Source organism: Stomoxys calcitrans, chromosome 3 (assembly GCF_963082655.1).
Source record: "Stomoxys calcitrans chromosome 3, idStoCalc2.1, whole genome shotgun sequence".
Taxonomy (NCBI): Eukaryota; Metazoa; Arthropoda; class Insecta; order Diptera; family Muscidae; genus Stomoxys; species Stomoxys calcitrans.
This window is the reverse complement of record NC_081554.1, coordinates 19,782,439-19,796,936: the sequence shown is the minus strand read 5'-3', so window position 1 is coordinate 19,796,936 and position 14,498 is coordinate 19,782,439. Positions and strand designations below refer to the sequence as shown.

At 41.0% G+C, this 14,498-nt stretch overlaps 1 protein-coding gene across 2 annotated transcripts in view; it reads left to right on the top strand.

Annotated features, from left to right (window-relative positions):
- Nucleotides 1-14,498, top strand: part of LOC106081720 (villin-like protein quail) — a 75,323-nt gene that overhangs the window by 59,604 nt on the left and 1,221 nt on the right. For both annotated transcript variants that reach the window (XM_013243888.2, XM_013243889.2), the window contains exons 2-7: nt 6,715-6,924; nt 6,995-7,197; nt 7,779-8,364; nt 8,424-8,741; nt 8,809-9,837; nt 9,894-10,115. In XM_013243888.2, coding sequence (XP_013099342.2) covers nt 6,715-6,924; nt 6,995-7,197; nt 7,779-8,364; nt 8,424-8,741; nt 8,809-9,837; nt 9,894-10,115 — 2,568 coding nt within the window. The remainder of the gene's footprint in view (nt 1-6,714; nt 6,925-6,994; nt 7,198-7,778; nt 8,365-8,423; nt 8,742-8,808; nt 9,838-9,893; nt 10,116-14,498) is intronic.

The following is a 14,498-nucleotide window of genomic DNA, read 5'->3' as shown; positions in this document are numbered from 1 at the left end:
TGGCTGCAATTGCTGTCAAAAGCAATTAGCATTTCATTAGAGTATGAATTGAAATTGTTACTTGATGATAAAATTATAAGCATAAGGCGTAACAGCGCATCCCGTAATGTCGCGTGTCTATTATGTTGTAATTATGATGATGGAAGCCTTAAAGTAGGCTTCTCTGATATAACGTTTTGTACCATGCAGATTTTTTGTCTTAAGCTGGGTTTACTACTAGAATTTCTAATACAGAGGGACTTTAACGTAAGGTCCATAACTGGTCGGCTTAGTCTGATAAGATAGAGCTATACAGCATTTAAATCGGTGACCCAACGTAACATAACACCAAGGGCAAAAGGGCCCAAAAACGCAAGCTTCTGACATAAGACCCAAAATGAAATGATTAGCGGTACCCTACGGGAACAGGTTCAGAACCTGTGGGACAAGTTCAGAACCTGTCACGGGATAGGTTCTCTCGAGATAGGGACCGGTCTCAGTTCTCGTCCCCTTACATGGCAAAAACATATCACTTTTATAAGAGTTTGTCGTTCGAGGTGCCGAATTGCCACCATTCTAACACCGTAGGATAGGTCCGGAGACAGTTTGAAAAGGATGAGTTTATGAACATTAGTTAGCCAATATTATTATAACAGATAAGCAAATTTTAACAATAATTAAGCGACTTTTTAAACAAATAAAAAGGCGTTAAGTTCGGCCGGGCCGAACTTCGGATACCCACCACCTCGGGTATATATGTGAAACACCTTTCATCAAAATCCTGGGAAAATTGCATACGTTATGTCCCATAGCAGTTATATCGAAATATGTTCCGATTTGGACCAAATACTAATAAGTACAAGTTATTGTTCAATGGTGTATAACAAAATTTTTAGTAGCTATATCTAAAAATAAACCGATCTGAACCATATACGACACGGAAGCCGAAAAAACCTAATATAAGTCACTGTGTCAAATTTCAGTGAAATCGGATTATAAACGCGCCTTTTATGGGCCAAGACTTTAAATCGAGATATCGGTCTATATGGCAGCTATATCCAAATCTGGACCGATTTTGGTCAAGTTGCAGAAAAATTTCGTAGAGCCTAACACAACGCACTGTCCCAAATTTCGGCGAAATCGGACAATAAATGCGCCTTTTATGGGCCAAAACCTTAAATCGAGAGATCGGCCTATATGGCAGCTATAGTCACATCTGGACCAATCTGGGTCAAATTTAGGAAGGACGTCGAAGAGCCTAACACAACTCGATGTCCCAAATTTCAGCGATTTCGGACAATATATGCGCCTTTTATGACACCAAAACCTAAAACCGAGAGATCGGTCTATATGGCAGCTATATCCAAATCTGAACCGATCAGGGCCAATTGAAGAAAGACGTCGAAGAGTCTAATACAACTCACTGTCTCAAACTTCAGCGATATCGGACAATAAATGCGCTATTTATGGCCTCAAAACCTAAAACCAAGAGATCAGGCTATATGGCAGCTATATCCAAATCTGGACCGATCGAGGCCAAATCAAGGAAGGATAATGAAGGGCCTAACACAACTCACTGTCTAAAATTTCAGCAAAATTGGGTAATAAATGTGGCTTTTATGGGCCTAAGACCCTAAATTGGAGGATCGGTCTATATGGCAGCTATATCCGAATCTGGATCGATCTGGGCCAAATTGACGAAGAATGTCGAAGGGCCTAACGCAACTCACTGTTCCAAATTTCAGCAAAATCGAATAATAAATGTGGCTTTGATGGGCCTAAGACCCTAAATCGGAGGACCGGTCTATATGGCAGCTATATCCAAATCTGAACCGATCTGGGCCAAATTGATGAATGATGTCGAGGGGCCTAACGTTACTCACTGTCCCAAATTTCAGCAAAATTGGATAATAAATGTGGCTTTTATGGGCCTAAGACCCTAAATCGGAGGATCGGTCTATATGGCAGCTATATCCAAATCCGGACCGATCTGAGCCAAATTGATAAATGATGTCGAAGGGCCTAACGCAACTCACTGTCCCAAATTTCAGCAAAATCGGATAATAAATGTGGCTTTTATGGGCCTAAGACCCTAAATCGGTGGATCGGTCTATATGGGGGCTATATCAAGATATAGTCCGATACAGCCCATCTTCGAACTTAACCTGCTTATGGACAAAAAAAGAATCTGTGCAAAGTTTCAGCTCAATATCTCTATTTTTAAAGACTGTAGCGTGATTTCAACAGACAGTTGGACGGACATGTCTAGATCGTCTTAGATTTTTATGCTGATCAAGAATATATATACTTTATAGGGTCGGATATTTCGATGTGTTGCAAACGGAATTTCGATGTGTTGCAAACGTGACACGCCGTTCGGACTCGGCATAAAACAGGAGGTCCCCTTATCATTGAGCTTAAACTTGAATTGATATTGTGAGAAGATAGTTTCTCTCTAATTTGTTCCGCAATGAGATGTTTGGGAAACACTAAAGCAAGTTATGACAATCGAAACTTTTCATTCCCTGTAGGATATGTCCTGTAACAGGTAACTAATTCTCCAGTTTAGGACCGGTATATTAGGCACAATTGACTACACATTTCCCGTAGGGTAGGTATAGAAGGCCCAATATCTTGATATTAGATTGATATTAGCCGACAGGGGATAACTGTGACCTTTAAGCTACAACTTGCATGGTGTCCCCCGTTATCACGGGAAGCATAGCTGAAAGCTACAGGGCGCGTCCACAGATTGCGGATAGTGGAAAACTTCGTATTTATGCAGAGCAGCGGCAAATGTGGTACCGAGCAGTCAGCGATTTCGAAAGGAGAGTTTTTAATTTTAATCCAGCAGTGTTATTCACGAGATAACATCCGATAATGGGTGAAGGCTAATAGATTTCGCCTCGGCAAAAAACATGGTAGCATAAAAAATCACAAAGCCTGATGGTTGTCCCTCGATCAAGAAGTAAAGAACCAAATTAATCACATTGTGGTAGATGGAAGGCATTCATCCAGCGTGTTAGATGTACCGTCCATTTGAGGAGCGAAAATAGATTTGGATCATTACCTTGTTGTGGCAAAGGTTCGCACTCGTTTGAGCATGGCGAGAAAAGTACGAACTGACACTGCACAGAAGTTGATCAATGACAAGCTGCAAACAAAACAGAAGGCAGCGGTATATTCCGACTAGCCCAACTGCTTGATGAAAACTCCTTGTCGCGATGATGTTGTTGTTCAAGCAGTGGCGATGAAAGACCCCATGGAGTCAATCCGGTACGTACAACCGGCTGCCGTGGGATTGTGTCCCGATGATATAACGGCGCAGTTGGAATCTACTCCATGGAAAATTTCCGAAATCTGTACTCGGGTACCAGAAGTCTCCAAGTCTCCCCAAGAAGCACATGGTACAACCAAAAGTGTCGAAATGCTATTGAAGCCAACAATACGACATATAGAGCAACCCTGTAATCAGTAATAATGCGCCAGATGAAAGAGAGGTATCGGGAGAAAACGAGAGAGGAGAAACGTCTATTTCGCAGAAAGAAAAAGGAAAGGCGTGAATGTGAACGAGTCACATTTTGACAGGAGTCAAAATGAAGTCCGGGAATTTTACCAATCAATCAAAAATCATTGCGATGGCTTTGGTGCAGGCACATCATCCTGCAGAATCAAAAAAGGAAATCTGGTAACTCATACAGATAGTTTGATTGGGATATGGGAAGAAATTATTTCCCAGCTGCTAGTGTCCGACGATGGCGAACCAGAACCAATCGCTGATGGTGGTATAGAATGTTTACCTCCTTGTCAAAATGAGGTCCAAGTAGCAGTAACCCGGCTGAATAACAACAATCCAGCAAGAGCCGATGGGTTTCCCGCTGAACTACTTAAGGCGACACGCTGATAATGTGTATGCATCAGCCCGTCTGCACGATCTAGCTAGAAGAACGTACAAGAAAGGAGACAAAACAGAATGTGCCAACTACAGGGGAATAAGTCTCCTCCCCATTGAATAGAAGATACTCTCAAGCTTACTGTGTGAAAGATTAAAACCTAAATCCAATGAGATATTTGGGACATTGTCCTCATATGCGATTAACTTCGTGTCATCCATGTTCAGATCGAATAAGACTTAATTTATAGAGAGATTCCAGAGAATCGGAAAGAACACACTTTCTTGGAAAAGTTGGAACGTTGCAGATTGATCCCATCCAGAGACGGAAGTCCAGTATATTTTGTTTCTGAGGGAAAAGCTCTTGCTCTGAATTCGTTCTCAACCCATTTGTCGTCGCCAATTTAGACAGTCTCACCAGTCACCTCACTCACTGATTGTCAAAGTTCGCCTCGGACCTGCAGCACGATTTCATCCACATATGCGAATAATTTCGTGCCATCCCTGATTAGATTCCATAGGACGTGGTTTCAGAGAACCGGGGAGTATACACCTCTGTGTTACCAATCTTGTGGTCATACTTCGCCTTCTTTGGTGAGAACGCACTTCTATATAATCCCGCTTGTAATCATATTTCAACTCCTTGGACAATTGCAGAGCGATTCTGTCCAGAGACGGGAGTCTTTATTTCAGTATTATATATCTCGGAGTGCAATGCGACGATTATTGATCCTATCTCCTCATCGATTAAAGTCCATTTTACTGTGGGGAGACCCCTAGACATCTTGCACCACTCCGTTCAGGGCTATTTGACACGGTTGTTGTTTTTGTGTGTTGTGCATTTAGGCGGCAGACGGTCGTGCGATATTGTGATCGCCGTTGCATGGAAATGTGGCCTTTTTTAGTGAAAATCCCATCCTTCCACTTACAAAGCTAGGCGTGCTGCTTTGAGAGCACTTTGCACAACCTTGATACCTTATAAGTGCCTTCCAATTATTCACAGAATTTTGCCCAAGAGCTTTCATTAGCCCTTCACTTCTTTTTCTTTAAGCTACCCAGGTTAGGTTAGGTTTAATTGACTGTCTGCCATCAGACTCAGACGTTTTCGTCCATTGTGATACCACAGGAACAGAAGAAGGAAGATGCCTCTTCTAGTTCCTACCGTTGTACCACCCAGATCACTTTAAAAAGCCCAGTAACTTGCGAATGTTCACATCCACATCGTCCGCAGTGCGGCTTTGATGCACAAACAAGCCATCCTTTGGATCCAGTTAAGTATTGAGCAGTAGGTGGATTTTTGAAGCGCCGTCCACCAGACCACAACACCATATAGCATAATAGATCTGACAACTGCAGTATAAACCCAATGCATGACACGCGGTCTAAATCTCCAACTTTTGCCAATGGCTCCTTTGCAGGTGTATAGGGCATGAGTGGCCTTTCTTGTCCTATCCAAAATGTTGGATTTGAAGTTCAATTTCCTGTCCAGCAAAACACCCATGTATATTGTGCTTTCTGTAAATGGAACATTCTCTCCACCCAAGGGACAGGTTCCACTGTAGGCAACTTGTATCTCCTGCTGAAGAACTACTTCCGTCTTGCACGGATTTATACCCAGACCACTTTCGGTAGCCCACTTTGCTTTTGCACGTAGAGCTTCCTGAAGTAAATCTCTTAGTAACTCCCTAACCGCAATACCCACGTCATCAGCATACATGACCACTTTTACATCATTTTCTTCCAGAGACAATAATATATTGTTAATGGCTATATTCCAAAGTAGAGGAGACAGTACACCTCCTTGGGGAGTTCCTCTGCTGACCCATCTTTTTTGATCCACAGATCCCAAGCCTGCTGTAATGCATCTTTTAGTAAATAAGTTATTAATAAACTTTCTTACGGTAGAGTTGATGCCTAGAAACTCCAACTCCTTCATGATTGACGTCGGTTTTACATTATTGAAAGCACCTTCAATGTCCATAAATGCTACCATTGTATATTCCTTGACAGCGAGAGAACCCTCTATGTAGCCGACTAGGTCGTGAAGGGCTGTTTCAGTGGATTTGCCTTTACTATATGCATGCTGCTGCCGCGACAGGCGATCTCCAGGGATCTTTACCCTAAGATATGTTTTCATCAACCTCTCTAGAGTCTTCAGCATAAAGGATGACAGACTAATAGGACGAAAATCTTTCGCCTTCGTGTGGTAGGGTTTTCCTGCTTTCTGAATGAAAATGTGTATCAACGAGTAGTTCTAGTGTTTCCTCACTAGACATTGTCCATACATTCTCTGACTTCTGGATAAAGCCCACCGTAATAGGTCTCGAGGACAGAATCTTCCTTAGCCTAGAGGCCTCAGATGTATCCTTTACGGAGCTGCAAAATTCTTCCCAGGATTTGTTCTGAGCCTTTCTAAGCTCACCCTAATATTTTCTTAGCTCAGCCTTATAAATGTACCCATGGCTCCATGGTTTTCTCCCAGCCACTTGTCGTGTTCTCTCTTTCCTTAAAATTCTTCAGTGTAAGGAATTTCGTCTTGCTCCTGTTGTCTTCTTCTAAACCTGCACAGGGTTCCATAGTATTTTCCCACCCCCATGCGGTGATCCCTTCTTTTGCATCTCCTTTCTAAGATTTTTCAGTTCCCGCGTTCAACATGTTTGGATTGGTTAACCGACGGTACACGTTCTGGGCATCACTTCAAAAGCCCCTCGTTTAGACACTCCATGACAAGATCTACTTCCAATACTAGTTTCTTAGGGTCCATCATAACCTTAATTGATAATTTTCCTATTCTATTACCCATTTCTACAATTTCCTTAATATCCGTTTTTTTTTAATTCCAGGAGGTTCGCCCCAATACCATCGCTGATGTCAAAGTAGATGCCTCTTTTCGTCGAATACCGAAAAATGCCATCTGCTTTCACGTATGGAAAATCGATGAAGATCGTTTGGAAGCTGAACCTAAATCTCAATATGGTACGTTTCTAGATGATTGTGCCTATATCATATATGCTGCAGCTCCTGTGGGTTCATATGTCAATCAAGATACTATAGTAAGTTAAAATAATTGAAGAAACCATGTTTAAATTTTTTCAACTGTTAATTTTATGTGTTTTTTTACAGACCCGCGAAGTGAAACCTTCTGTAAATCTAGAACGTTTTATACACTTTTGGCTGGGCGAAAAAGTTTCCGAGCAAAAGCGTTCCAATGTGGCACATAAAATACAAGAGCTGGACTCTTATTTTAGCAATGTTGCGGTGGAGTATCGGGAGACGCAAAATAATGAAAGTGCCCGTTTTCTGTCCTACTTTAAAAGGGGCTTAACGTAAGTCATAATCATCTTTCGAACGGCCTTGGTACTAGAGCTGGCAAATTATCGATGGCACTATCGATACTATCGATATTTAATTTTTTTTTTGAATTTTTTTTCCAATGAATACTATGGGAAAAGTTAAATTTTTTTCCAAAACTATACCAAAATAAACAATCCGACACTGAATGTATGCTTTAAGATACATTGCGCCTATAGAGGGCGCAATTTTCATCCGATTAGACTAACATTTTGTACAATGATTTCACTCATGACTTCCAACTGACTTTGTGTCAACTTGGTTTAATTTGGTCTGGGCATTGATATTTTTTTCGTTGTAAATATAGGTGAAGGGAATTTAACGATAGTATCGATACTATCGATATTTATTATTGAAAATATCGAATGTTGCAATTATCGATAGTTTGCCAGCTCTACTTGGTAAGCATGGATTTTTTCTTTGTTTTAGCATCAAATGTACGATAGTACCTATACTATCGATATTTATTATTAAAACTATCGAAAATATCGAATGTTGCGATTATCGATAGTTTGCCAGCTCTACTTGGTAAGCATGGATTTTTTCTTTGTTTTAGCATCAAATGTGGCCTACTGGTAACTTCTTCCGACCCAAATCGCTTGTATCAGGTGTATGGTCGTAAATGGCTGCGTTGCATTGAAATGAAATCAATAGCCTGGGAACATTTTGGAGCTGATTATGTTATGCTCTTGGCCACAGCCAATCATTTCTATGTTTGGATTGGTCGTTCCAGCAGTAGCATTGAGCGCCGCAATGCCATAGATTTGGCCAATAAATGGCAGACGGATCCCAGCAAAATCACCATTGTGGATGATGGCTATGAACAATCCATGCCCGATAAATGTAAAAATGAATGGAATACCTTTCTGCCCCTATCACAAAGGGCTGTGTGCCAGAACTCCCCGGCAATCGAGAAGCCCATATGCAACAAATTGAAAATCTACAAATGTTGCTATCGCAATAATCGCCTACATTTGGATCAATTGGATGTGGTCATACCTACCAGAGAGGATTTTAGTGATTCCACTACAGCCTATGTGTTGGATGGTTTCTCTCAGGGTGTATGGTTGTGGGTGGGTAGTCAGGCCACACAACAGGACAAGACCAGCGCCATGGGCAATGGTAGGGCTTTTGTAAAGAAGGTAAGAAATGAAAACTCTTCAAAAGTTTAAAATTTTTTAATTTTCTATAAACTTTTTAGAAAAAATATCCTTATAGCACTCCTGTTATACGGGTCATTGAAGGTCACGAACCCTCGGAATTTATACGTCTTTTTCCCTCTTGGCATAGCGAGAGCAATGATATGCATATGAAACCAATTTCCACCATATTGGGAAAATTCGATTCCATGACTTTGTGTCAAAGACCCAAAATGGCTGCCGAAACTCAACTCATAGATGATGGCACGGGTGAGCGTAAAATCTATCGCATTACCAAGGATCAAGTGATCGAAATGCCAACCACAAAAGCAGTCTACTTCAACACTCATAATGCATATGTGATCCAATACACGGTGGTGGTAAGGGTTTGTTAAAATTTATATTTTTCCCATAAACTGCATTTCCCCACTTTTCTCCCCCCCTCAGAGTTGGTCCATGAATCCCAATGACAGTGAAAGTGTTGGCATCAAACACATCATCTACCAATGGAATGGTTCGGAGGCTTCTGCCGATATCACCAGCAAAGCGGAAAAATTTGCTATAAATCTTTTCGAATCGATAAATTCAAAGTCCATGTACATTCAAATGGGTGAATACGATGAGACACCACATTTCCTGCAAATGTTTGAGGGGAAACTTATTATACTACTCAGCGAAAAGGATATTCCAGTCATACAGAGTAATAATAACAACAACACCATCATAACCAATGGACATGAGGAAAAGGACACTCTAATATTGAAAGTCTATGGTGATTCTACCTACAATGCAAAGGCTGTGGAAGTTTATCCGCTGGTCTCTATGTCATCCAAAGAATGCTATGTGGTTAAATCACAACATGTCTGGGTATGGTGTGGCCAATCTTCAACCGGCGATGCTCGTGAATTGGCCAAAAATGTTGGTGCTTTATTGGGTGAGAGTTCCTTGGCCTTGGAGGGCAAGGAACCCAAAGAGTTCTGGCGTTCCGTGACAAATCTCATGAACCAAAGTCTTATACTCAATGGATTGAATCAAAGTCACAATTCATTGAATACCAGCAATGGCGGTAGTTCCAGCATGGGTAGCCCCTCGCCCATCAACTCGAATGGTAGTGTAACTGGCAACACTCAATATCTTACATCGCCCAGCACAAAGACACCACGATTCCAAGCACAACTATTTGCGGTCTGGACTTTGCGCAATAAATTCTTTTGCGAGGAGATTTTAGGTTATGATCAAACGGACTTGTCGCCAGAGTGTGCTTACATTTTAGATGCAGGCATCATTAGCTATGTGTGGCTGGGCAAAAATGTGTCCACCTATGAGAAAGACAAATACCTAAGTATGGCTCAGAATTATTTGGAAACGGTGCCAATTGCACGGCGACCGACCACAGCCATTGGGGTGATACGCCAACATGATGAGCCCAATGTTTTTAAGGGATTTTTTGATAACTGGAACACAAACCTGTGGAATGTAAGCCCTAAAAATATTGGTTTATTTTTATATTTTTTAAAATTTTTTCCTTGCAGAGCTATGTAAATTATGAACAGACACGCCAAATATTATCCAAAGGTTCACCAAGTCTTACCAATGGCAATGGTGTTGCTCCCTTGAATGGAGAAAATGGCAAATTACCTCCTTCCATTTTGAACAACCAAAAAGATTTTGATCGTCATCAGAAATATCCCATTGCGATATTGCAACAAGAAATCGATTTGCTGCCAGAGGAGATTAATCCTCTGAAAAGAGAGGTAAGTTAGATGCGAATTTCTTAAAGGGAGGATATATTCATTTGGCCATTCCACTTGTTATTAAAATTCGAAAAGATTCGAGATGCCTGCCCCGATGCTACTGGTTAGTGTCGGCTTCAAAAAGAATCCCTGTCCCTGGTTCTAGTCGGTTGGCGGCACTGTTTTTTTTCAAATTTTATTCGAGGTTGGAACATTTAGCTCCGATCTGTGTGGTGTTCATTGCTGTCACGGGAAGCTTAGCTGCGTGCTACCGGGAGCGTCCACAGGTTGCGGGTAGCTGGAATGCTGCAACGGTAGTCGCGATATCGAGCTGAGAATCTCAATGAGCGGCTGAGCGGCACCGGCTCTTGCACAAATACTTGCTTATGATGCTCGATATGACAAGGCGAATTATTGGCGCTTTTAAATAACCAACGACCACCCTGTTGCCGCGACGATCGGTGCTTGGAACGAGTTTGCTCACATACAGGACCTTGGTGAAGATCGCCACCTCCACATGAAAATGTGCCTACAACAACAATAACCGACCGACCGCCGGACATTTATCAATCAGAAGAAGAGAAAATCGGTTCTTCCGTTTTTGAGTCTACGGAACAAACACAACTAACCGAGTCCCATATAGTCGTGATTGGTTAATACGTCCATTTGGGGCTTTTTTGGTTTTGGCGGGGCGGATGACTATGACCCTATACTACGATCTGATATTGTATGCCAGATTATTAATCTGCTCCCGAATACCTTTCATTTAAGCCCCGTTTTGATAGGAACATTAAATTTGTCTGCTTCGAGGAGTTTTGGGGTTAGGGCGACTTCCTGGATACTTGGACCCAATTTGTAATACCACATTCGTATTGTACTCTTTAATACCTTCCATTTGATATCCATATTGTCCTTATCGGTGCACTTTTTATTTTGGTTGGTGTTTTTGGGGTAACGGGGGAAGGTCCGACCCCTTCCGATATCAACTAATTGTAAAGCCCATTCCTCCTTCCTTCGTAATCTACCCTCGAATACCTTTCATTTAAGTCCCATATTGTCATGATGGTCAAATAAACCTATTTTAGAGGGTTTTGGTGCTGGGGCGACGCTCCCCCATTACTTGGACCCAATTTTAATTTGAAATTCGTTTTTTGCTCCTGAATACCTTTCATTTGAGTCCCATATCCCGATCGGTCTACTTTTATTTTTGGGTCGTACTTTTGGGGCAAGGGGGGGTCCGTCCCTCTTCCGATACCAAAAAATTATATAGACTGTTTCCTTCCAAACCAACCTACCAAATCTGTGAAAATTTCAAGGTAATCGGTTAAGCCGTTTTTGGGTCTATACGGAACAAACAAAGCGCAACAATTTCATTTGTATATAATAGAATTTTTATACCATCCACCATAAGATGGGGGGTATACTAATTTCGTCATTCTGTTTGTAACTACTCGAAATATTCGTCTTGATCGTCGTAACATTTTATGTCGATCTAGCCATGTCCGTCTGCCTATCGAAAGCACGCTAACTTCCGAAGGAGTAAAGCTAGCCGCTTGAAATTTTGCACAAATACTTCTTATCAGTGTAGGTCAGTTGGTATTGTAAATGGGCTATATCGGTCCATGTTTTGATATAGCTGCCATATAAACCGATCTTGGGTCTTGACTTCTTGAGCCTCTAGAGTGCGCAAATCTTATCCGATTTGAATGAATTTTGGCACGTAGTATTTTGTTATGATATCCAACAACTGTGCCAAGTATGGTTCAAATCGGTTCATAACCTGATATAGCTGTCATATAAACCGATCTTGGGTCTTGACTTCTTAAGCCTCTAGAGGACGCAATTCTTATCCGATTGGAATAAATTTTTTCACGACGTATTTTGTTATGATATCCAACAACTGTGCTTAGTTAGGTTCAAATTGGCTGATAGCTGATATATAAACCGATCTTGGGTCTTGACTTCTTGAGCCTCTAGAGGGCGCAATTCTTATCCGATTGGAATGAAATTTGCACGACGTGTTTGGTTATGATACTTAACAACTGTGCCAAGTATGGTTCAAATAAGTCCATAACCTGATATAGCTGTCATATAAACCAATCTTGGGTCTTGACTTCTTGAGTCTCTAGAGGGACCAATTCTGATCCGATTGGAATGAAATTTAGCACGACGTGTTTTTTTATGATATCCAACAATTGTGCCAAGTATGGTTCAAATCGGTCCATAACCTGATATAGCTGTCATATAAACCGATCTTGGGTCTTGACTTCTTGGGTCTTGACTTCTTGAAATTTAGCACGACGTGTTTTTTTATGATATCCAACAATTGTGCCAAGTATGGTTCAAATCGGTCCATAACCTGATATAGCTGTCATATAAACCGATCTTGGGTCTTGACTTCTTAAGCCTCTAGAGGGCGCAATCCTTATCCGATTTGGCTGAAATGGAACAAACAAAGCGCAACAATTTCATTTGTATGTAATAGAATTTTTATACCATCCACCATAAGATGGGGGGTATACTAATTTCGTCATTCTGTTTGTAACTACTCGAAATATTCGTCTTGATCGTCGTGACTTTTTATGTCGATCTAGCCATGTCCGTCTGCCTATCGAAAGCACGCTAACTTCCGAAGGAGTAAAGCTAGCCGCTTGAAATTTTGCACAAATACTTCTTATCAGTGTAGGTCAGTTGGTATTGTAAATGGGCTATATCGGTCCATGTTTTGATATAGCTGCCATATAAAACGATCTTGGGTCTTGACTTCTTGAGCCTCTAGAGTGCGCAAATCTTATCCGATTTGAATGAATTTTGGCACGTAGTATTTTGTTATGATATCCAACAACTGTGCCAAGTATGGTTCAAATCGGTTCATAACCTGATATAGCTGTCATATAAACCGATCTTGGGTCTTGACTTCTTAAGCCTCTAGAGGACGCAATTCTTATCCGATTGGAATAAATTTTTTCACGACGTATTTTGTTATGATATCCAACAACTGTGCTTAGTTAGGTTCAAATTGGCTGATAGCTGATATATAAACCGATCTTGGGTCTTGACTTCTTGAGCCTCTAGAGGGCGCAATTCTTATCCGATTGGAATGAAATTTGCACGACGTGTTTGGTTATGATACTTAACAACTGTGCCAAGTATGGTTCAAATCGGTCCATAACCTGATATAGCTGTCATATAAACCAATCTTGGGTCTTGACTTCTTGAGTCTCTAGAGGGACCAATTCTGATCCGATTGGAATGAAATTTAGCACGACGTGTTTTTTTATGATATCCAACAATTGTGCCAAGTATGGTTCAAATCGGTCCATAACCTGATATAGCTGTCATATAAACCGATCTTGGGTCTTGACTTCTTGGGTCTTGACTTCTTGAAATTTAGCACGACGTGTTTTTTTATGATATCCAACAATTGTGCCAAGTATGGTTCAAATCGGTCCATAACCTGATATAGCTGTCATATAAACCGATCTTGGGTCTTGACTTCTTAAGCCTCTAGAGGGCGCAATCCTTATCCGATTTGGCTGAAATGGAACAAACAAAGCGCAACAATTTCATTTGTATATAATAGAATTTTTATACCATCCACCATAAGATGGGGGGTATACTAATTTCGTCATTCTGTTTGTAACTACTCGAAATATTCGTCTTGATCGTCGTGACATTTTATGTCGATCTAGCCATGTCCGTCTGCCTATCGAAAGCACGCTAACTTCCGAAGGAGTAAAGCTAGCCGCTTGAAATTTTGCACAAATACTTCTTATCAGTGTAGGTCAGTTGGTATTGTAAATGGGCTATATCGGTCCATGTTTTGATATAGCTGCCATATAAACCGATCTTGGGTCTTGACTTCTTGAGCCTCTAGAGTGCGCATATCTTATCCGATTTGAATGAATTTTGGCACGTAGTATTTTGTTATGATATCCAACAACTGTGCCAAGTATGGTTCAAATCGGTTCATAACCTGATATAGCTGTCATATAAACCGATCTTGGGTCTTGACTTCTTAAGCCTCTAGAGGACGCAATTCTTATCCGATTGGAATAAATTTTTTCACGACGTATTTTGTTATGATATCCAACAACTGTGCTTAGTTAGGTTCAAATTGGCTGATAGCTGATATATAAACCGATCTTGGGTCTTGACTTCTTGAGCCTCTAGAGGGCGCAATTCTTATCCGATTGGAATGAAATTTGCACGACGTGTTTGGTTATGATACTTAACAACTGTGCCAAGTATGGTTCAAATCGGTCCATAACCTGATATAGCTGTCATATAAACCAATCTTGGGTCTTGACTTCTTGAGTCTCTAGAGGGACCAATTCTGATCCGATTGGAATGAAATTTAGCACGACGTGTTTTTTTATGATATCCAACAATTGTGCCAAGTAT